Genomic DNA, 23,673 nt, shown 5'->3' with positions numbered 1-23,673 from the left:
AAACCTTTTTACTGCATTTTTTGTTGCTGCACTTCCAATAAAAAATGTCGTTAGAAAAAGAACTGTCCTTTCTTAATCCAAAATGTCCATGGCTACACTTTGTACATACCTCTCCAGCTAAATCTAGAATCAATCCTATAGAAATACACCACTGAATAATTTTCTCTATACCACACTTCCAATAAAAAATGTTGTTAGAAAAAGAACTGCCTTTTATTAATCCAAAATGTCCATGGCTACACTTTCTACATACCTCTCCAGCTAAATCTAGAATTAATCCTAAAGAAATACACCACTGAATAATTTCTCAATACTTTCACAAATAATAAACTAATCTTTTAATTTGATAGGCATTTCCGTATTTACATGTAATGTTTGTAAACACAGCTGATTTTACGTTACGGTTCACAATGACCTCACTTATTTCATGAATATGCATGACGTAGAGGTCATAGATAATGCCATTTTTATCACGTGATATACCTACTTGAGTAACGGAAACGTGGACATTTTGTACACTTACCAAGACGTCTTTCTGTTAGATTTTGTAATTCTAATTTAAAAAACTTCACGTGGGAAATTCGATTTTGACCTTATTTTTTTTATTTTTGGGCTATTTTAGTTTTTAACTTTCTGGCGCGACCAATCCCTATATACTTGTATTTACTATAGTTTCTTTTTCCTTATTTTTTCAATAGGTTTAGCTTGGTGAGCTATAAAACGAAAATTTAGAGGTTTAGCTAGCTATAACACCATTTTAATCCACCATTTTCTACATAAGGAAATGCCTGTACCAAGTCAGGAATATGACAGTTGTTTTTCATTTGTTTGATGTGTTTGAGCTTTGCCGTTTTATAAAGGACTTTCCGTTTTGAATTTTCTTTAAAGTTCCCTTAGAGATCGGTATTTTTGTTACTTTACTTTTTATTGATAAAAGTATTAACTGCATTTAAAAGATAGACAAAACAGGAAATGAAAAGTATATGTTTATTGTATAGAAATGTGACCTTTAACGATTAAGCTTGACGAATGCATAGTCTAATGGCTCAGCCTGATTTGATCTTGACATGTGGTAGCGTGCAGGCATCAATTCGGGAGATCCTGAATTATGTGTTGGATACTCGGTCAGGTCTTACCAAAGACCTTTAAAGGGAAACTCCGCAAAAAAATGAAAAATTGATATTTTGTTCTTTAAGCATAAAAAACCACATGTTCATAAATAAAAAACTTTTATTCTCTATGTAAAGAGATCAAAATCGATTTTTGAAATTCACTATCAGTTCTCGACATATCGCCATCTTGTCGGCATGTTCGATCTAAAAAGTCACGTGATATCTATAAACCACAAAGAACAAAAAGAATCGGGGATTTACCGACCGTGCGTTAAAAACTCCCATCATCAATTGGGGATTACCGTAGACGGTTATTCAGTGTCAAAATGTCTTGCCAAGCGTACGGTTGTTCTGTCAGACAAGGTTATGACAAAAGTCTACATAGTTTTCCCAATCCCACAAAAAAAGAAAGAATTGTATCAGACATGGTTGTACAACCTTAAACTAACAGCAAATAGATGCATCTATAGCAAGCACAAGTTGGTGTGTGAAGACCATGTTTCGAGGGAGATTCGATGGTAATTATCCTTTTTTAATAACAAAATAACCTAGCAGTTCTGATAGCTATAGTTATCAAATCCTTATATGATAAGATCTCGTTGAATAACAAAAATATAGATTTGATGAGGAAGAACAGTTTCAATTATAAGAAAGACAAATGCAGTGTTCTTGTAACAATCACTGATTTACAGAAGATTCATTAGTATGCCTCTTTTATATAAATTGCTAATCCTCCGTCAATTACGCGACAGACAGGAGGATTAATCCTCTCGAAGTCAGAATAATGTGTCCCGTTAGATCGATTCCATCACGTTAAAAACTGGTTTCTTTGTCACTAGGGAGCTACCATTTGATGTTTAGGGGGGGGGGGGGGGGGGGGGGGGGGGGGGGGGGGGCTAGGATGAAAAATTTTGTCCTGCATTTTTTTTAGTTGTAATCTCTGTCCTGCCTTTTTATTTTTCACTCTATTCGGTCCTGCTTTTTTTATTAGTTAATCCTGACTTTTTTACAAAAATTGTCATCCTGCCTTTTTTTGTTGTTGCCAACTGCTTATCCTGCCTGTTTTTTTACTCAAAACTCCTGTCCTGCCTTTTTTCAAATTTCATCCTAGCCCCCATAAAATTCAAAATGGTAGCTCCCTTATGGTACAAAGTATTTTTCATAATTAAATCAAAAGTTATCGTATGCAATACATATGTAATATTTGCCGCTGGATGGTAAGCATCCATCAATCCATCGTCGCATCACAATACAAACACCTTGCTATTGTAAATTAAGAAATTTTGGAGTGCATTTATTATAAGAACTGATCAATTGACAAAAATGTTTGATTAATTATTACGATGACAGCGAATGTTGAATACAAATACTGCTTTAATTCAATTCAATATTTTATTGATGCTATCAAAATCAAAATCAAAAACTCTACTTTTTGGCAAAGCATATATCCGTTGCAATTTTCCAATTAAAAAAAAAACATCGCAAAAATTTATGAATTTACAATAATTTATTTAAATCATTAATTGTGTCATTTCGGGATGGAAAAATGAATTATATAGTATTTTTTAGTATTTTAATTAGCAATAAACTAATAAAAAGTTATTTATTCATTATATACAACATCAAAAACAAATGATAAAATTAAAACTTAGGGGGGAAATAAAGCACTCAATCTATGTGCACCATCTTGTCATGCAACAAACAAACAAACCAATGAAAAAGTATAAATAGATTTGTCAGATTCTGAGAGTCTCGGCCTTGGCATATATTTGAATATATACGGGAGCCTCCTTCAATACGCTACATGTATGCGATGATTATAGCTTTATCAAACTTATCACAAATTATACTTCCTGATAACAAACTTCTTATCGTGATTTTTAAATTGTGAGTATTATTGATAAAATAGTGGATTTCTTGAACAACATAACAATGCATATGAACTTTTGACCCTAACTGTGTATGACATGCACTCCACATTCATGACATTAAGAAATGGAGAATGAAGAGAAAACTACTTCGCCGTTTATTGAAAGTAGTGAAAATAATCAGCTGAAAGAAAGAGGTTAGTACATGTACCATGCAATTAATTTCTTTGAAATTTACAGCGCTCGCTAATTATACCTGCATACACGAGGCATCTAGTACATTGTGTCATGTTATTAAGGAAATGTTTCACGTGCAATTAAATTAAAGATAAACAGAAAATTCAACTTAAATTGTACTATGACAAAGTCGAAAAAATTTCAGCACTTTTTATACGCCCGTTTACGGGACTATTATGGTATACTGTTGTCCGTCCGTCCGTCCGTCGTCAACATGTCGGACAATAACTCAAAAACGCTTTAACCAATCTGCATGAAACTTCAGCGAATTGTTTATATCTATTGACGTGAGCTCCCTTCCGTTTTTTATAAATTTTAGATTTTAAGTTTCCGAGTTATGTGGTTTTATTCATTAAAAAAGGGGGATTTTCCAGTTTTCGGACAATAACTCAAAAACACTTTCACCAATTTGCAAGAAACTTTGGTGAATTGTTTATATCTATTGACATGAGCTCCCTTTCGATTTTTATAAATTCTAGATTTTACGTTTCCGAGTTAGGGTTTTATTCATTAAAAAAAAGGGTGATTTTCCAGTTTTCAATAAAAATTTGGTGAATTGTTTATATCTAATGACGTAAGCTCCCTTACGATTTTTATAAATTTTAGATTTTACGTTTCCGAGTTATGGGATTTTATTCATAAAAAGGGGTGATTTTCCTACAATATCTTTAAAGTGCTTTGAGCAGTCTTCATGAAACTTTGGTGACTGGTTTATATCTATTAAGAAAACCTCCCTTTAGTTTTTCATAAAGGAGTAGGCCCGGTAAGACCCCTTTTTTGGCCCAAAATATAGCGTTTTTACAAAGTTGTTAAATTGTAAATTTTTAGCTATTTATTGGAAAGTAGAATACTTTTGTTACATACATATTGGCTTTTTTTGATAAAACAATGGACATGCATCATGATCAGGTACTAGCATCATTATTTCATGCAAAAATACTGATATCTTCACAATTTAAAAATTTGTGCTAATATTAAGACGGTTTTTGTCTAAAATGGAAGTGGCCGCACTTGTGTTCGGTCTTGATGTTTAAATATATGTTGTATTTAATGATAATATATAACATATATAAATGTTGAGAGTGAACACGACTGTGGCCAATTCTATTTTAGTCAAAAACCATCTGAAAAGTGACGTTTTATGGCATATTTGATAAATTTTTCATATTTAAGTTGGAATTTGAGCGTTTTTAATGACCAAATCAGTCCAAATATTTTACAATAACTGAATCGACTGAAGTAGACACTTACAATGTTAGTGTTTAAAAAATGTCAAAAATCTTTTATCAGATGTTCTTCGAGTTTAAGGCCGAAATTAGCCCTTACCGGACCTTCTCCTTTCTGATATGATATTGAGAAGTTGTTTATTCTTTGAAAAAGCGACGGGCGTATCATGTGCTCATGGCACAGCTGTTTATTTTAAATTTAAGTCATCAGTTTCTAAATTGTATGACTAATTGATAGTTATTTGTTACTTTCCAAACCGTCCGTGGCAAATATTTCACACATATGTAGGAACTAATTCAGTGTGTTGACGAGGAGGAAGACAGCACGAGAGTTGGACTATCACTTAGAAAAATATTAAGGAATGTAAGATAAGGGCATGGAATTTTCCGTACAACAGGTTCCCCTCAGGTCCCCCTCAGAGAGTTGTTGCACAGTTCCCCCTCAGAGATTTGTTGCACAGTTTTGTTTATGGTCAGAGAAATTTAGATATTCTCCAAACATAAGCCATCGGACTGAACGTCCTAATTCTGATAGGACGCGACCTACGTATTTATACATCCAACAACCAAACGACAGCCCCTCAGCATTGATATTGGTGACTATTTCTTTACTTCAGTCCTCCTTCGGTTAACTACCATGTGATGAACCGTTTATGTTGTTTTGCTGAACTACTTATGTTTTTTCTGTTACACCACTGTCCCACGTTAGGGGAGGGTTGAGCGCTCACAAACATGTTTAACGCCGCCACATTCGTTATATGCCTGTCCAAAGTCAGGATCCCGTAGTTCAGTGGTTGTCGTTGGTTCATGTCTGTCATACTTGTTTTTAATAAATTGTTTTGTTATAAAATAGGCCGTTAGTTTTCTCAATTGAATTGTGTCATATTTTTCATGTCAGGGCTTTTTATAGCCGATTAAACGGTATGGGTTTTTCTCATTGTTGTAGGCCGTACGGGTGCCTAAAATTACTTACATTCACTTCATTTGAACTTGGATGGATATTTGTCTCATTGGCAATCATACAACATCTCCTTGTTTTTATATTGAATAATTTGTAAATATTAAACTATTATACAAACTATAGCCTGTAGTGCTGTGCAATGGTTTACCGTGGTGCCCGTCTGTCGCAAATGTATTTCGTTTGATCGCTTACCGTAATATGGGATGTTAATGACAAAATTGTAATTTATATATTGCTATTATCCAATTTGATAAAATTATAGCTGTAGGTCACAGAGTTTGTTTTCCCAAGCTAAAGGGTGTGAAAAATTGACATATGTGTGTACATGTAAGGAATATACATGGAAAAGCATAATTATGTTAATAGGTAGAAAACTAAATAACAGAATTTTTCACAGGAATTGTGAGAAGATAAGATTTAGAAAATAGTAAAATAACAAAAATACCAAACTCTAAGGGAAATTCAAAACGGAAAATCCTTTATAAAACGGCAAAATCAAGAGCTCAAACACATCAAACGAATGGAAAACAACTGTCATATTCCTGACTTGGTACAGGCATTTCCTAATGTAGAAAATGGTGGATTAGACCTTGTTTATAGCTAGCTAAACCTCTCACTTGTATGACAGTCGGATAGAATTCAATTATATAGACAACAATGTGTGAGCAAAGCAAACAGACATAATAGGTATAAAAGTCAAAAATTAGGGTACAGCAGTCAACATTCATAAGTGTTCCTCGTTTCTCGTTTTTTTAACATAGATTAGACCGTTGGTTTTCCTGTTTGAATGGTTTTGGGGCCCTTTATAGCTTGCTGTTCGGTGTGAGCCAAGGCTCCGTGTTGAAGGCCGTATTTTGTCCTATAATGGTTTTCTTTTGACTTGGATGGAGAGTTGTCTCTTTGGCACTCATACCACATCTTCTTATATCTATTATAATATAATCTTAATCACTACAAAAACAAATAACTTTTTCAACAAAGAAAACGCGTTTTGAAAACTAAAAGAAAAAAATTGGATTATCGTACTTTTTTACTTCTTGTTATTATACAAAATAAAAATATTATAACTGTATTTAATAAGCTACATGTGTACCCTTACTGTTAAAAACAAATCAAACAATACTTTGACCTATAATGCTTTACTTTTACAAATTGTGACTTGGATGGAGAGTTGTCTCATTGGCACTCATACCACATCTTCTTATTTTTAATAATTGTAAATCCAGTCAAAATTATTAAAGAAAGTCCTACAACTTTCTTCATGTAAATAAAAAATCTTAAATATGAATTGCGTTCCTGCCTCAACATATGCTCCTATCTAAATGAAAATCTTGACTGATCGTTTTCCGCTATTTGCGATCCACGATGACGAAGGACCCCATGCCAATTAATCTTAAATCCAGCCATTACTTACTAATTGTTTAATTGTTTTACATTCTGCTATCTCATTGCCTATTGTAACTCAAATAACAATTTCTCTACAGTGCTAGATTTGCTTATTGTTGAAGGGCCGTACATTGTTGTAAATATCCTTGTTCCTTGGTCTTTGGTGGATATTTGCCTCATTGATATTTCTTAAGGTAGGTCCGTCGATGGTATTCTAAAATACCCTCGGTGTACAACAAACCATTTTCTGTTTCTGTTATTTCAATTCACTTATTGAAGAACTTGATGGTGATGATGATGGATGGCTGCTTAACGTCCAGTGGCAAATTAATATGCATATTCAGGACGAGAATATGTTAATGAATTATGAATATTAACCCTGCTTTGTACTAGACCGACACGCTGAGCCGGATTTTTAACGTGCTAGTTCACAAGATACATTGTAAATGTAACGGTCCGTAGGAAGACATGTTACCTTACCCGGAAACATTATTCTGACTCCGAGTCGACCAGTCTTTGCTCTTACTCCTTAATGCCGCGTGCTTGGCGGAGAAGCAGCAAATATCAATTTTGATGTATTTGGTTTGACCCGTCCGGGGTTCGAACCCACGACCTCCAGCACTCGGAGGCGAACACGCTTCCACGAGACCACCGAGGCGGTCATGAACTTGATCTACATTATACATTCAGGGGTGAAAATATGTTTAATTATATTTTGTTGTTCTCAGCACTTTCTAAATAAAGTAAGTCATGAGTTGAAATATAGCATTATGAAAACAAGGAGATGTATAATTTCCAACGAGACAATTAACTTATAGAGACCAAAGAAGTTGATTTCAACAACTGTAGGTTACCTAACTGTATTCAACAATGAGCAAAACCCATACCGTATAGTCAGCTAGTTTACAGGATTCGACACTACAAAATGTTGAACAATTCAAACGAAAACAAAGAACTGCCAGATTTATGGCAAAAAGAGTAACGAAAAACAAATTTGACAGACAGGAACCAAAGCCAACCAATGATTTTCAGCCTCCTGGTTTAAAACAGACACATAACACATGTGGCGAACTCAAACCTTCATAAGTTGTTTTTATAGGTAATGCAAATGTACCATATATTATTGTTGTGTATAGGGAATTACCAAAATGTTGCTACTTCCGGAAAATAAACATTGCATATTTATTTTTTGGATCCAAACTAAACAATGTTATTCCTTGTAGAAAATTTATGAAAGTCTGAATGGGGTTCACAGAGTAGAGAACAATGGAAAAAGGTGCAAATAAAATTAAGAATATAGAATAATCGTGTACTAAAATATAAAGAATAGAAAATAATGGGCAAAATAAATAAAAAATGGAGAATCATGGGCAAAAGAAATAAAAAGAGAATAATTAGCAAATAAATAAAGAATAGAGAAAAATGGTCTAAAAATAAAAAAAAGAAATGAAGGTCCCCAATCGAGACCATCATGTATCAAGCTGCTGTTCTTTGTGCACATTTACAATGCTACTACTGTTATTTGTAGGAAATGTACCGTGCTACTTCTGCTATTTGTAGGAAATGTACCATGCTACTTCTGTTATTTGTAGGAAATGTATCATGCTACTTCTGTTATTTGTAGGAAATGTACCATGCTACTTCTGTTATTTGTAGGAAATGTACCGTGTTACTTCTGTTATTTGTAGGAAATGTACCGTGCTACTTCTGTTATTTTTAGGAAATGTACCATGCTACTTCTGTTATTTGTAGGAAATGTACCGTGCTACTACTGTTATTTGTAGGAAATGTACCGTACTACTTCTGTTATTTGTAGGAAATGTACCATGCTACTACTGTTATTTGTAGGAAATGTACCGTGCTACTTCTGTTATTTTTAGGAAACTTACCATGCTACTTCTGTTATTTGTAGGAAATGTACCGTGCTACTACTGTTATTTGTAGGAAATGTACCGTACTACTTCTGTTATTTGTAGGAAATGTACCATGCTACTACTGTTATTTGTAGGAAATGTACCGTGCTACTTCTGTTATTTGTAGGCAATGTACCATGCTACTTCTGTTATTTGTAGGAAATGTACCATGCTACTTCTGTTATTTGTAGGAAATGTACCGTGCTACTTCTGTTATTTGTAGGAAATGTACCATGCTACTACTGTTATTTGTAAGAAATGTATCATGCTACTTCTGTTATTTGTAGGAAATGTACCATGCTACTTCTGTTATTTGTAGGAAATGTACCATGCTACTTCTGTTATTTGAAGGAAATGTACCATGCTACTTCTGTTATTTGTAGGAAATGTACTATGCTACTTCTGCTATTTGTAGGAAATGTACCATGCTACTTCTGCTATTTGTAGGAAATGTACCATGCTACTACTGTTATTTGTAAGAAATGTATCATGCTACTTCTGTTATTTGTAGGAAATGTACCATGCTACTTCTGTTATTTGTAGGAAATGTACCATGCTACTTCTGATTTTTGAAGGAAATGTACCATGCTACTTCTGTTATTTGAAGGAAATGTACCATGCTACTTCTGCTATTTGTAGGAAATGTACCATGCTTCTTCTGGTTTTTGTTTTGTAGAAAATGTCCCATGTTGTTGTTCTCAAAGATGGATATTAGCTTACACTGCATTCTTCGGTTTTCTACTGGTATATGCTTTACGTGTCAACATAAGTGTTGGAATAGTGTGCATGGTTAGAATAAATGACACTTCAGTGTCAAGTAGTCAACAGAATAATACAGATCTTACATGCGTACTTGAAACAACTAAAAAGGAATATGATGTGAGTGCAATTAATTCTGTTATACATTCTTGTCTGGTGAATAAAACACATTTCAATAAAAACGCTACATATCTACTCGTTTTCTAGTCTTTTTGTCTTCTACTTTATTTTTTTATTTTTTTTTTTTTATTATTATTATTATTATTATTTCTGAGCACTTAAGTCATTGCATGGAACAGATGAAACCAAATTGTATGTCTCGTTCCAAAACGTTGCTACACAATTACTAACAAAATTGTCTGTCGTCAGAAACAGTTGGTCGAGTTACTAGTGAAGCATGTAGAATCTGATCAGAACGACAATTGTCTTTTATTTTGATACCAATTCAGGTTTTTTTCTACGACTGAGAGCGACTAACCGTCATGTACTGTCTATATGACTGTAATTTTGTAACAAAGAAATGAATAAAGAAGTATGAAAAGATGCATACTAAAGTGGTTTATTTTCGCAGATTTTAAATTTCCTTTTTCTATGGCAAAAGCTGACCTTGGGCAATTTGTTACGCGTTTTTCTTTTCCTTGATTCTGATCTTTCTGAAAGATCGAAATAAAGCTAGTACATATTTTCGAGCAGTTATCTTGATATCAAATTTGTTGAAATGAATACTTCAGAAAGATATTTCAAATATTTAACTTTAAAGTAAAGCATGCTGCCTTTTAATGTTGATCTCGACACTTTTCAGTTTAGTGTTCCACACAAACAGAAATATTATTTCCAAAAGAGTTCTACGACTCTCATACAGAAAACTGAACTTTTCTTTTATATATTTTTTTCCGCAGGCACTTCTCTATATAAAATAATTACCTATTTACTTTAATATAACATATAAAAGTATATACATGTAGGTAAAAATAAAATTCAGAGACAACTGCCTGTGATTTTCTCTGCTTAAAATAGGAGTGTATCAGTGATTTTTTTTCTTTTCTTTTACACTACAAATAACTAATGAGCATATACAAATTTTCTTTTGGAATTGATTTATTTTTAATTCTTAATATATTCATCTTACTTTTTGTATCGCTCATTTATAGAGTTTTGAACACGTGATTGTTTTCGTTTTTTTTTTTTTTATTCGAAGTTGCTTTAAAAAACGAAACGCGAAACGATAACATCAATCTTACGAAACAAATCGCTTCAGGAGACCTAATTTAAAGTTCAGCATTTACAAGCTTACAAAAATAGAGCGGTTTCTACACAACTTGAAAATTTTGCTAACTTTTTGGTTAAAATCTTTTTAAATGGTTCTCAAAAATGATGTGATTGTTACATCGTAAATATGTAATATATTAACGGTTCATACACTTTTGTCTTAATTTGTTTTTTTTAGCGAGCAGAGTTTGATTGGGATAAAGACCTAAGATCTACAATCCTAGCATCATTTTTCTACGGATATATTGTAACACAAATTCCAGCAGGATGGTTTTCAGACAAATTTGGCGGGAAACGTGTATTCGGTGTTTCTATGGCAATATCAGGGCTAGCGACGGTCCTACTTCCTGTCTGCGCAAGAACGTCTGTAATTCTGGTATATGTCATGAGAGTTATAGTAGGGCTCGGCACGGTATGTTGTATCTTAAGTTTATTTAATTTTGCAAAGTTCGGAAATTCGCAAAACACTCAGTAAGTATCATAAGAGTAACGGCCAGCAGCAAGTATAGTGGGGCTCGGGACGGTATGTTGTTTCTTTTGTTTAATTTTGCAAAATTTCGAAATTCGCAGAACATTCAATAAGTATCATAGGAACTACGACCAGCAGCAATTTGAATAATTGATGAGGGATTACGACTGCAGGTTTTAATTTTGAGTGGTCGGTTTTCATCTCCACAGCATGATCAGTATGATATACTGACCCCTAATGTTTTCACTTTGAAATGGAAATGTTTACAGCAATTATATATAATTTTAGTCACAAATCCGAGGACGTATTTACCAGAACAAGTATTTCGAATTTGCACTTTTAACATCCAATCAATCAATCAATCAATCAATTCTTCACTATACAGGGTACTGTGTTTCCCGCTCTTCAGTCAATGTGGGGACGCTGGGCACCACCTTTAGAGAGCAGTAAGCTGGTTTCAGTGGGATACATGGGTATGTCAAACATTTTGTTATATATATTTCTGTTAATAGCAGGCAAAGAATCTGCACCTTAACTTGTAGGACAAAATTGTTTAATACAATATAATTTGAGATTCATTGGTTTTTCCTGCACTGAATTGCTTGAATTATATGTTCTTTTATGTTAGTTTTGGTATTTAATAAACCATTATAACAGAAATAAAGCGGGGTTGTTTCCTGTATTGGTTTCTATTTTATGTTCTGTAATGTATGCCTTGTTAATTTACTTATCCGAATTTTTTAAAAAAGAGTTGAGATCTTAAAAAAATCCTACTTTAACCCCGGCTCATTTTCATGTGCCTGTTCAAAGCTAGGAATCTAGTACAGATATCTATATTATTGTTTTTCGTTATTTGGGGAATTGGATGTCAATGACAGATTTTGATTGTTTCTGATTTTGTGCTAATGTTTTATAGACTCGGGGTGAATTAAAATTTGACATATTGTAAAGACACCAATCAGTCAATTGTAAAAGACTGTATATGCCCTTTATATTTATTTTTTGGTTTTTAAATAGGTTACTGTATTGTTTACGCATGCCCAACATCTCATGTTAATCATATCTATAATCTGCTTGAGAAAGGAAATAGGTACGTATTGTTAAAGGAATGAAACATTTCCTCAGAATCAATTGGTGTTTACCTCTCCATTTAAACTTTTGCAAATTGAGCTATCCCATTGAATAAATACGGTGTGTTCACTTTTCTCCAACATTTGATAATTAGACTAAAACAACATTAAGGATTAGGGGGTCCTCTTATGGACTGGTATTTGATATTTACCTGTAACTCACCTGTTTTAGTTCGTAACTAAAATATTCTTAAAAGGGGTATTTTTAAAGAGTTATTGTAAAAGTTTTAAACTTTTGCAAGCTGAGCTGTCCCATTGAATAAATACAATAGCTATAATTATTTGTTCTCTGTGGAGTTTAGTTGTTAGGACCTTTAAATTTTTAATTGAAGAACCAATAATTCATTGATTAATTTACTGCAGGTTTCACAGGTCCATCAATCATTCCTCATTTATGACGTCACCTAATGGGACTTGTCACCTTTTTTTTTACTTTAACTGATCAACACGACGCTTACACTAGTGGTACGGGAGTTACTTTTCTTTCCGGCGCACCTACGTTTACCGGGTTCGTGATTCTCAATCTTTAGTTTTCTGAGTATTGTTCTGTGAACTAAATTAAATATATAAGATACAGAGATGATGTATGATTGTCAATTAGACAACTATCCTCCAAAGACCCAAATGACGTAGAGGTTAGTAACTATAATACAGTACGGCCTTCAAAAATTTTAAAAACCCATACCACATAGCAAGCTATAAAAGATCCCAACAAAATAAGTGAAGCAATTCAAATCAGAAAACCAAAGACTTAACTCATAAGACATAACTTTAGGGGCCAGCTGAAGGACTCCTTCGGGTGCGGGAGTTTATCGCTGCATTGAAGAACCATTGGTGGCCTTCGGCTGTTGTCTGCTCTATGGTCGGGTTGTTGTCTCTTTGACACATTCCCATTTCCATTCTCAATTTTATCATATACAAAACAACAAACGAAACACAAGTATGACATACAACAAAAAACGACAACCACTGAATTTCTGGCGCTGAAAACTGGCTGGTTATAACATTTTTAGCACATTCGAAGCCTTCATACATTGCATATCTGTCGGAATTTTATGCTATTATTAAAGGAACTATGTTTGGTACAACCATAACTTTTGCTACATCCGGTGTCCTTTGCCAGTATGGATTCGATAATGGATGGGGTTCTATATTTTACCTCACAGGTAATATATTTATGATCATCTATTTAGATATATTAAATTCTTTAAGTATGAAATATCACATTTTTCTATCAAAATTATTTCAAGATTTCAACAGAAAAATAGGACTGCATTTTTTTAAAATGATGTGTATCCGAACAAATTAGATTTGTCAACGAATTCCGCGTCACGTCTAATTGCCATAGCAATGGTAAAAATTTACAAAGAGACAATCAAAAACCATAAGTCGAAAAACGACAGACAATAAACAACAACGTACCCCTAAAAATGGGGAAGCAAAGGACAAACAACAGTCGACAAACACTTCACAGACCAAGAAACACAAACCCTAAAAAAATAGAGGGTTTACTCAGGTGCTCTAAAAGAGTACGAAGAGCCAGCTCCACAAGTGAACGTAGATTTTTTTCCTAAATGAGTTTGCCTTTTAACTGATTTTCTTCGAACGCAAGTGTGAGTCTTGTGTAGACAAAACATATGTCCGGAGTATTTAATGATTTGTCTGTTATCTTTGGTGAGAATTGTAACCATTGGAACGATGCAACTGTTGGTCACAATACACTCATTCAGAACTCCTGTGTTGATAAGAAATGTCATTTTCAATGAGGGGGGGGGATAAATTTACAATTCATAAACTTTATAATAATATGAAATACTAACTAAAGGTGTTTTGCTTCAGGCATTGAAGGCCTTAACCAGATATAGCACACAATTTTGGAAGTTTTGGGGTTTCAAAGCTCGTCAACGTTCTAATTGATTTGGCATATCAATTTTTTGTGATCGAGCACAGTTCATGAGTCTTATAAAGACTAAACTTTCATTCATCCTACTAAATTATAAACTTGGTATCCTTGTATAGTTTTTTTTTTCAAAATCTTTTTTGTCGTTACCGTTAGGTAGTTAGGAATATGACAGTTGTTTTCCATTCGTTCCGTTGGATGACACAGTCGAGAGTTTGTTTTTGTAAGGTTTTATGGACTTCCCCCTTTTTTAATTTACCTTGGAGATCGGTATTTTTGTTAATACTTTTTTTAACATTGCAGGAGGATTAACATTCATTTGGGTGATAGCTTGGTTTGTTCTGACCGCTGATACTCCTGCAGAACATCCACGCATAACGGAGGCTGAGAAAAACTATATTGAGTCTACCATTGAATATGATACACACATACGGGTGACAACAAATATCTATTTCTGCACATCCTACCGTTTATATGTGCATACCTTTAATTGCTTGTATTAACGCTTTTTTAAAGTGCTTTATAATTTCTGTATAACATACGAATAATAATAAAAGCGGTGTAAAACTGATAAAACAAACAACAGTCCATAAAACTAAAGAGTATCAAAAATAACATCATTCACCTTTTTAAACTTGCTTGAGACAAAAATAATAGCATTCCCGTTTTTTTAGACTTGCTTGAGACAAAAAAAACTTTTAAAAGTTGTCAATACAATGAGAAGAATTTTGAAGGCAGATTTTTTTTTTAAATCTTATACTGAACATAGTATACATTCCATTTATTATTTGTCCATGCTTTATATTTTTTTGCTTTCTTTTTTTTATATACGATTTTAACTGGATATGATAGAAATCTATATTTTGAGTAAGCGTTTGTGAAAAGTAATAAATTCGTATTTCATTTTGATTTTAATGTATTATTTATTATTGCTTTTTCAGTCTGGAAAGGCTCCATGGAAGGAAATAATTAAATCTCGTGCTTTGTTTGCATGTGTAGTTGCCCATATGTGTAATAACTGGCAGCTTTATACACTATTGACTAGCTTACCTACCTTTATGAAAACAGTGCTAAAATTTGATATAAAAAGCGTAAGTTATGTTTTAATTTCTATATTAGTACTTTCGTAAGCGATTTGTTTTATCTGCTCAATCTATCTTTGATTATGCGTTTGGAAAGCATCTGTAATTGCATACATGACATTCACTTACTTCTAAAAAATTTAATATTCGATTATCCACTGCCAAAGAGAGGCAAAAGATACCAAAGGGACATTTAAACTCATAAGTAGAAAATAAACTGACAACGTCATGGCAAAAAAAGAAAAGACGAAAAGACAAAACAACGGTATACAAAACACAACACTGAAATGCAAAAACTGACCACCACGAACCCTGAAGGGTAAGCAGATCCTGCTCCACATGTACCACCCGTCTCCAAGTTATATTCATAAGTCGTTACCCCGTGTCATTTTTTCCGCATGGGATGTTGATTCTGGAATTACTTTTCTCACATTTCATTTTAAAGCTCTTTTATGGAATATTTCATTAAATCTACTGCAAGGTTTGAACATTTGCGGGTTTAGAAAAGTTTTCATAAAGCATATACATATATAGTTAGAAAGTTTTGAAGCAGTTTACAAAATTATACAATGAAAAAACTAAGAAGCAAGAACTGTTTTCAAATTGCTGTATTGTTTAGCGTTTTCAACAATCTTGGGACTTGTCAGGACGATTGCGTTGTCATGAACAACGCCGTCAAGGGAATAGTCTAACGTGTTTATGTTCCTGCTTCACTGGAATATTGTGTTCGTGTCTGATAGTTTATACAACTATTCAGAGCTTGCGTTTTTTAGCTTTATAAAACAATGTTTAACTCACCATTTTCTTCTGAAAATGCCTGTACCAAGTCAGAATATGGCAGTTGTTTTTCACTTGTTTCGTTGATTGATAGCGTTTGATTTCGTCAGTTTTTATGGACTTCCCCTTTTTGAATTTGCCCTGGAGTTCGATATTTTTGTTATACTTTTTTCCCGATCGGGATATTCCTGATAAAGAGTATCGATTTACAAAGGATCTTCTAAACCCATGGTTGCTAAAATTGAAATCATCTTATTGAATAGTTCTATTAAGGCTCTTTTTGGTTTTTATGCTTTTGGCTCTCCAAACGTCAGCTCTAGTTTGCCTAATTTTTTCTATGACATAGATCCCAAAATAATCTGGGCTAAAAAAGAAGTATACAAAAAACTGACAATTTGTTTCAAGAAAGGTAAGGAAGTGCCAAGTTGCCATTTAAAAATAATCTGGTTATAATTATCATTATACCATTAAGATTTCTATTCAAAAGATCCATTTGGTTTTACTTCACGTAGACATATTTGTATATAAATTTAAATTATTAACTCTGTTTTGAATATCACGTAAATTTTTCGCTGTATTTATGAATTTTCTGCTGGAAACAGCCTTAATTTTCATGTCGGGGCCTTTTATAGACGACTATATGGTATGGTTTTTTTCTCATTGTTGAAGACCGTACGGTGACCTATAATTGCTTATATCCACTTTATTTGAAATTTGGTGGATAGTTGTCTCATTGTCAATCATAACACATCTCCTTATTTGTATATTAAGCATGGGAAACCATATGGTTTGGTATCTGTTACAATTGAAAATATGTTTTTTTAATTAGAAGTTGTTACTTAAATTTCTGTGTATTTGTAGAACGGAGCATTGTCTGCAGTGCCTTATATTTGCCAGGCATTTGGTGCTTTTGCTGGTGGACAAGTTGCTGATATTTTACGATCCAAAGGAATATTGTCTACGACTGCTGCTAGGCGATTGTTTGAACTTATAGGTAATAAAGACTTATTATATTGATCTTATAGAGCGAGCTTCTTGAATATTAGAAAAAGCGTACGCTTGAAACAAAAAGCCTACGAAACCAAAAATACAGCACACTAAGAAAACCAAAACAATACATACAACTTCCAATAATTTGTGGTCAATTTTGTAAAGAAGTTATAAGCAAAGTTAAAGTGCAATTTATAAACTGAAAATGGGATTCCAGCTACATTACAAGTTATCTGTTCAATGTGTTAGATTAAAGTATAACAATATATATATATAGTGTCAATTTTTCATAGTTGTGTGCTGTGGACTTGCTGCTCTGCATACTAGTAACAATGTTTCACATACTAATACTCTTTTCTGTATTGTTTGGGAATAATAGTAGAATGTTTATTTGGCCGTTAGTTTTCTCAATTGAATTGTTTCATATTTTTTATATCGGGGCATTTTACTTTTGATTTTTTATAGCCGACTATCCTGTATGGGTTTTTCTCATTGTCGCTGCACGGTTGCCTATAATTGCTTACATCCCCTTCATTTGAACTTGGGTGGATAGTTGTCTCATTGGCAATCTTACCAAATCTCCTTATTTTAGCAACATTATATAGTGCCCAATATATTACAAAATTTGCAAATCATAGATTATCAACTCAAAATCAATATCAGCCCTCGGATTTCGATCTCTAAATTTTATAACGAATATTTCGTAATGTTCTCTGTGTATATCGTGCCATATTTGTTGCTTTAGATCTCATTTTTTTTATTTATCAATGCCAGAAACGAAGCTTAAGTGTGGTATAACGGTAAGCAAAATATAAATTACTTTCAACGGTCAGTATGATTCAGTTTCAGTTATCCTTTTATTTTAAAACAAAATAATTGCATGTAGTGTGAAATAAACTAAGACTGGTTACCTGTCCTCTATCTATTTGGCTCGGACTCAAATACCTGTATGTTGCAAGGGAGAGAACCTGCCAAAAATATTTTTTTCTTTTTTCTTTTTAGCTTTTTTTGGAACTGGTGGGAGTCTTGTTATCACAGGATTTATAACATGTGACAACCGACAGTATGCAGTTGTGTGTTTAGCATTAGCGGTTGGATTTTCTGGTCTTGTAAGAGCAGGACATATAGTAAATCATGTCGATTTTGCTCCGAAGTAAGTTTATACAATTGAATTATTTTTTTTAAAAAGGTGTATGACAAAGATTCTTGCAAAACATGAATGTTGAATGAATAAACTTAGTTATTCAAATAGAAATTTGTACTTTATCGAGAAAGTGTATTCTTTATACTAGAACTGTATATACAATCAATTACAAAAACTTTTTTGTTGGCACTTTTGTCAACTACTATCAACTCCAACTACCTTTTGTTCGCTTCTTTGTTAGATTTTTTTGGTCAATTGTGTTGTATGTCTGTGACGTATTTTTGCACAGTTTTGGCTGCTGGATTCCAATTATTGTCACATTAACATATTATATCTGTTTCGGTTGCTCATCCAATTTTGTTAATATAACGGAACTGTAAACAACTGTCATACAAGTGGGAGGTTCAGCTAGCTATAAAACCAGTTTAAGACACCATTTTCTTCCAAGTCAGGAATATGGTAGATGTTTTCCATTCGTTCCAGTAAATAAATGAAGTCTAACGTTTGATTGTGTCAATTTTTATGGTCTTCCCCTTTTTGAATGTACCTTGGAGTACGGTATATTTGTTATACTTTGTGTAAACAGAATCTGAATTGATATATTATATTCGGACAACCAGATTGCAAAAGGAAAAAACTAACATTATACAACCTATTAAATGATTTTCAAAAGAGGACAAGTTATTAAAAAAAATAGCGTAGGTTTCACCGTTATATTTCTTGATCGGCATTATCCAAACAACAGCTGTAGTATCCTGGTTCCCGGTACTACGTTCCAGGTATTATGTGTAACATACTGAATATTGCGATCGGACACCAGTCTACAGCTGTAGCTGCATTGGCTAGTTTCCTTTAGTTCCGAGTATATTTTGACTCTGGTTTTTCAAATAATGTAACGCTTTTGTATTGTCTTGTTCAGTTTCCTTGTCATTCTATCGGTATCTGTTCTGTTCATGTTTTTTATTGTCTGTTCACGTTTTATGGTGAGGAAGAAAACGTTTGGAATCGACACTACATAGGTACTTGTGGATCATACATTGTTGGTCTTTGTATGAACGTTTGTTTTTTTTTCGAAGAAGTCGGCTGTAGCAGGTTGATGTGGTACTGTCCTGTTTTTTTTAAAGAAATTCCTGCTATCCTTATTGTGTATGACCTTCTTCGAGTGATACAATTCTTCATTTTTTAAAAGCTATTGGAATCTGCCTTCAAAGTAGCATATCTGTTTTGATTGGGGGTATAGTTGGCTCAATTTTAGAACATGACAAATTAAACTTTTTAATGGTCATGATGCTTCTTTGCCAAGCAAAAACAGGAGAGGGGAAGTCGGATCAGAACAATGTGTCTTTGGTGGATAATGTCTTTCGACCGTTTTAGCTAGAGCGTTAAAATCCCACTACTTATTTACAAAGCATGTAATATTTTGCTGCACGAAATATATTAGATAAAATAAATGTTCCATATGCCAAATAATATTCACCACCACCGGAACTTTAATCAGATTGTCACCCGCTTCCAAAGAAATTATCTTACACCTCTGCCAACCCATGTCGGCTGTAACCTTAAGGATGTTTGTTACTCTTGTTTTTGACTTTTTGTCAGATATTCGGAATCCTCTAGTTTTATCCATGTAAAGCCAATAAAAATTTAGTCCGCTAACCCTACTTTTCTTTTCATAATTTTATAGCATATAGTTTAAAAAAGCCAATTTTGAAAATCTTATAAAATCCTTGTTATTTTTTATAGTTTTTGAAAGATAAAGGTGCTAATGTTAAACGTATGAAAAATCTAAAGGGAATCATTTCCCGCCAAATTTCAATTGATTTTATCTCATAATCAAGGACACAGACCTTTAATTTTTTCTGCTTTTTAACATGTTTTAAGTTCCTTTATTCACATACTATCAGTTTATTACAGTCTTTTAAAAAGCTTGTAAAGAGAGGTACGAACATCCTTAATTTCCATTAGAAAAGACACCGTAATGTACAATAATGAAAGTTTCTGATCACGAAGGATAGGGTTATAGTTATGCGTTCAGTCTGATGTTCTTGAAATTTGCTCGAATATTTTGTTATGTTAACAGAAAACAGAAAAGCCATGACTCATAATGAATACAATAAAACATATTTCTAACTGATCTGCCAGACCAATATCTCAAATACAATGTCTTGGTTACTTGACAAAATTTTTATACCCATTTTTAGTATACGGATGTTGATTGTATATCGTACATTTAAGATAGAATTTTAAATCTTTGTTATAATGGAATTGGTGAATATTAATTCAAATAGGACACAATATATACAATTGTTCAAAACAATCCAGAAACTGACCTCATGTATCTACAAATGAGATAGAATCAAAATATGTTCATTGCATTAAGAAAAACACTATTAGTTGACCGAAACTTCATATTTTGCAGGTATGCTGGAATTATGTTTGGTATAACCAATACGTTTGCCACAATTCCTGGTATGATAGCTCCTATTGTTGCAGGTGCTTTAACACCGAATGTAAGTATTGTATTTTAGCTGTAGTTTACATATGCAAAACGCAAAACACCAATTAAAGTATTGGTCATGATGCAATTAACCGACAAATAACATGTTACAATTTGTCATTGGACTGCAGTTGCATAAAAGAGGGACGAAAGATACCAGAGGGACAGTCAAATTCATAGATCGAAAACAAACTGACAACGCCATGGCCACAAATAAAAAGACAAATAGACAAATAATAGTACAGATGACACAACATAGAAAACTAAAGACTAATCAACACGAACCCCACCAAAAAACTAGGGGTGATCTCAGATGCTCCGGAAGTGTAAGCAGATACTACTCCACATGTGGCACCCGTCTTGTTGCTTATGTTATTACAAATCCGGTAAATAGTTTAATTCGGTAGGTCATATTCGTGAAAAGGGAAGGGTATTGTAGTTACGACATAAGGAACATATCCGATATCATCTGTGAAACGGTTATTCCATAATTGTTTAACCAAATTCGTCTTTATTCATATACACATACAAATCACTTTTTATGTATATTATACAAGTGTTGTCCCTGGTATCCTGTTTTTAGTTTGAGCTCACAGCCTTAACATAACTTTACGTAACAGTTCATTTAGGAGCCATGTTAACCATCAAATATAGCTATTTGGTTAAAAAAAACTAGATACATTACATAAAACATAAAAAAAGACGTATCAGCCACACTCCAGTCTATAAAACGGTTTGACTATAGGTAGCAATAACTGTTCGGCTGTAATGTTAAAAAAACGTTTTCGATTCCTGAAATTATGCATATGAATTGATTTAGTTTTGGGTAATAAGACAGCAATCCCGTGAAATGTATGCCATTAAACTTATTTTTGTTTTTCAGAATACTCAAGAAGAATGGAGAAATGTATTTTACGTTTGTGCAGGTTTTACAGTATTTGGTGCCATAATTTTCGGTACATTCGTCAGTGGAGAAGTTCAAGACTGGGCAAGAGACCATGATGACCCACCAAAAGAACAGCAAATTTGCAGGGCATCTTCCTTTATTGTGCCAGTACCGCACTGAAAGTTGTGGTGAAATACAGTTATTTTCCTGGACACCAATTATGTCTATGTGAATGGAACCTTCTTATTTTAACTATTTTTAATGAAAATATTTAGCTAAAGGAAATAAAATCAAATAAGAAAAACGAATACAGTAAATATGGCGTCATGGTGTATTATTATTATTATCAAATTTACCTAGTATTCACCAAAAGATCTGATTTTGAATTACACATATATTATCCTGTTTCCATTTGTGCAGTTTGAACGTGGAACGCATGTTTTATTATTAATAAATATTTAGCAAGACTTCAATATTGATTGATAAGTTATTATGTTCAATGTTCAAACAGTGCAACAAGCTTTATATACTGATGCATTATGAATATTAACTAAATGATATGAAGTGTATTATAAGTGAAAATTGACGTGAAGGACACAACGAGTGATACCTTTTTAATGGAGCAGGAAATAAATAGAGTTGCGTAAAGTCATGAAAATTTGCCTCAGCATTTTCCACAGTGAGCTAACTCAATGAAGAATGACGTTGGAGTGGAATGAAAATAGGCTAGGGACAGCGCCTTAGCTAACCGCCTGGTTGTCATTGAATTTGGATTGTCAGCGATGATTCAAATGTTGTATTAAATATGTCAAGTTTTTCTTGCGGGATTTCTTAAGAGCAAGAGTTGAGATTCCAACAACACATTGAGTGGATTCCTAATGCTCTTCTCTTTGTTCAAGAAAAACATGTTGATAAAAGATCTCTCCTGAAAAGCTAACAATTAAGAAGAATTGAAGTCTGAATATATGCCCATCCGTCATTTAAATGCATGATTACCTTATGAACGCTAGTGTTTCACTAACGACCTTAGTATTTTTGAGCGAAAAAATATATGCTCTGCGTAGATAAACTGAAAGTTAGTTCACGAAAAACTAAATATCTAACTAAGCTACAGAAGTTCCATTCAAATTCCAATTACTTAAGGTGATCTTTGCGTATTTCAATAATGCGATATTCTAAAGTCAAATCTAATTTAAACATAAATCCATGTTCAATCACAAATTGTAAAGCTTTAAACAAATCCCCAATTTAAACTTTTGTTGAATGTCAAGAGTTAAGCGATCTTTATCTGAAGTATTCAGTTAAATGGTTTACAATGAAAGAAATTTGATCTTTTAACAGCCATAGTGCCTAGCAGTTTGTTAATGGAGTGTTAGAGTTTGAGTTTGACTGTTCCTCTGGTACCTTTCGTACCTCTTTTAGACATATAAAGCATGTGAATAAGAATAATTATTTTTCAAACATACTGAAGACGGACTATTAGAAATTGAATTAGATAACCGGTAGAAAAAAACATTTAGAACACAACTGTTGGCTCTCAAAAAAGGATTTTTTTTCTCTAAACTTGCAACACAAAGAAAGAATCAATGCACTAACCGCCATTTTTTGTATTCAAAACTTTTATCAAAAGATTTTGACTGCGTGTACACCTGTTTTCATGGTTGAGATTTATATTTAGGTGTTGCTTCTGTATGTGTTGAGCCAGGCCCACGAAAAAGTCCCTTTACGCCTAACACCTTAAGATAAGGACTGTCTCTGTTGATTTTTCTCGCATTTTTCTCTTCTTGTTATCTATGCCCGATTTTCGGCCTGTCTCGATTTTGTCGCTTCATGTGAACCATCGATTAAAAGGTCGTATATGTACTCTTCTACCATGACCAACCCATAAAAAACCAATAATGTTGTTCCTTTGCAGTAACGCTTTTTTGGCTCAGTTTAAGCAAGTTCTTGACCCAACTGTAGGTACCTCGCACCAATAATGACAATGATATGGCAAGAACTTTTTGGAGGGACGAACTACATTCATGTTGTCTGCTGTTTCCATCGAACTTCAACTTATGGATGGAT

General features: G+C 33.3%; 1 protein-coding gene across 1 annotated transcript; it reads left to right on the top strand.

Moving 5' to 3' along the window:
- The first annotated feature begins 2,869 nt into the window (after nucleotides 1-2,869).
- LOC127720306 (sialin-like) lies at nucleotides 2,870-22,079 on the top strand. The gene is made up of 11 exons (XM_052226873.1): nucleotides 2,870-3,177; nucleotides 9,380-9,582; nucleotides 10,910-11,143; nucleotides 11,586-11,673; nucleotides 13,401-13,496; nucleotides 14,534-14,664; nucleotides 15,172-15,321; nucleotides 16,951-17,083; nucleotides 18,082-18,232; nucleotides 20,643-20,733; nucleotides 21,604-22,079. The coding sequence occupies exons 1-11, from the start codon at nucleotides 3,108-3,110 to the stop codon at nucleotides 21,784-21,786; spliced, it is 1,530 nt and encodes a 509-aa protein (XP_052082833.1). The 5' UTR covers nucleotides 2,870-3,107; the 3' UTR covers nucleotides 21,787-22,079.
- The last annotated feature ends 1,594 nt before the right edge of the window (nucleotides 22,080-23,673 follow it).

This window comes from Mytilus californianus, unplaced genomic scaffold, assembly GCF_021869535.1.
Source record: "Mytilus californianus isolate M0D057914Y unplaced genomic scaffold, xbMytCali1.0.p SCAF_11, whole genome shotgun sequence".
Classification (NCBI taxonomy): Eukaryota; Metazoa; Mollusca; class Bivalvia; order Mytilida; family Mytilidae; genus Mytilus; species Mytilus californianus.
The sequence above is the reverse complement of the archived record's forward strand: the minus strand, read 5'-3'. Positions and strand labels throughout refer to the sequence as shown.

Excerpts from the sequence above, each read along its gene's own strand:
- LOC127720306 (XM_052226873.1), top strand. The coding sequence starts at position 3,108 with ATGGAGAATGAAGAGAAAACTACTTCGCCGTTTATTGAAAGTAGTGAA. Across the intron at positions 11,144-11,585 it reads TTATAGTAGGGCTCGGCACG|GGTACTGTGTTTCCCGCTCT; the intron begins GTATGTTGTATC and ends TTCACTATACAG. Across the intron at positions 13,497-14,533 it reads TTCTATATTTTACCTCACAG|GAGGATTAACATTCATTTGG; the intron begins GTAATATATTTA and ends TTAACATTGCAG.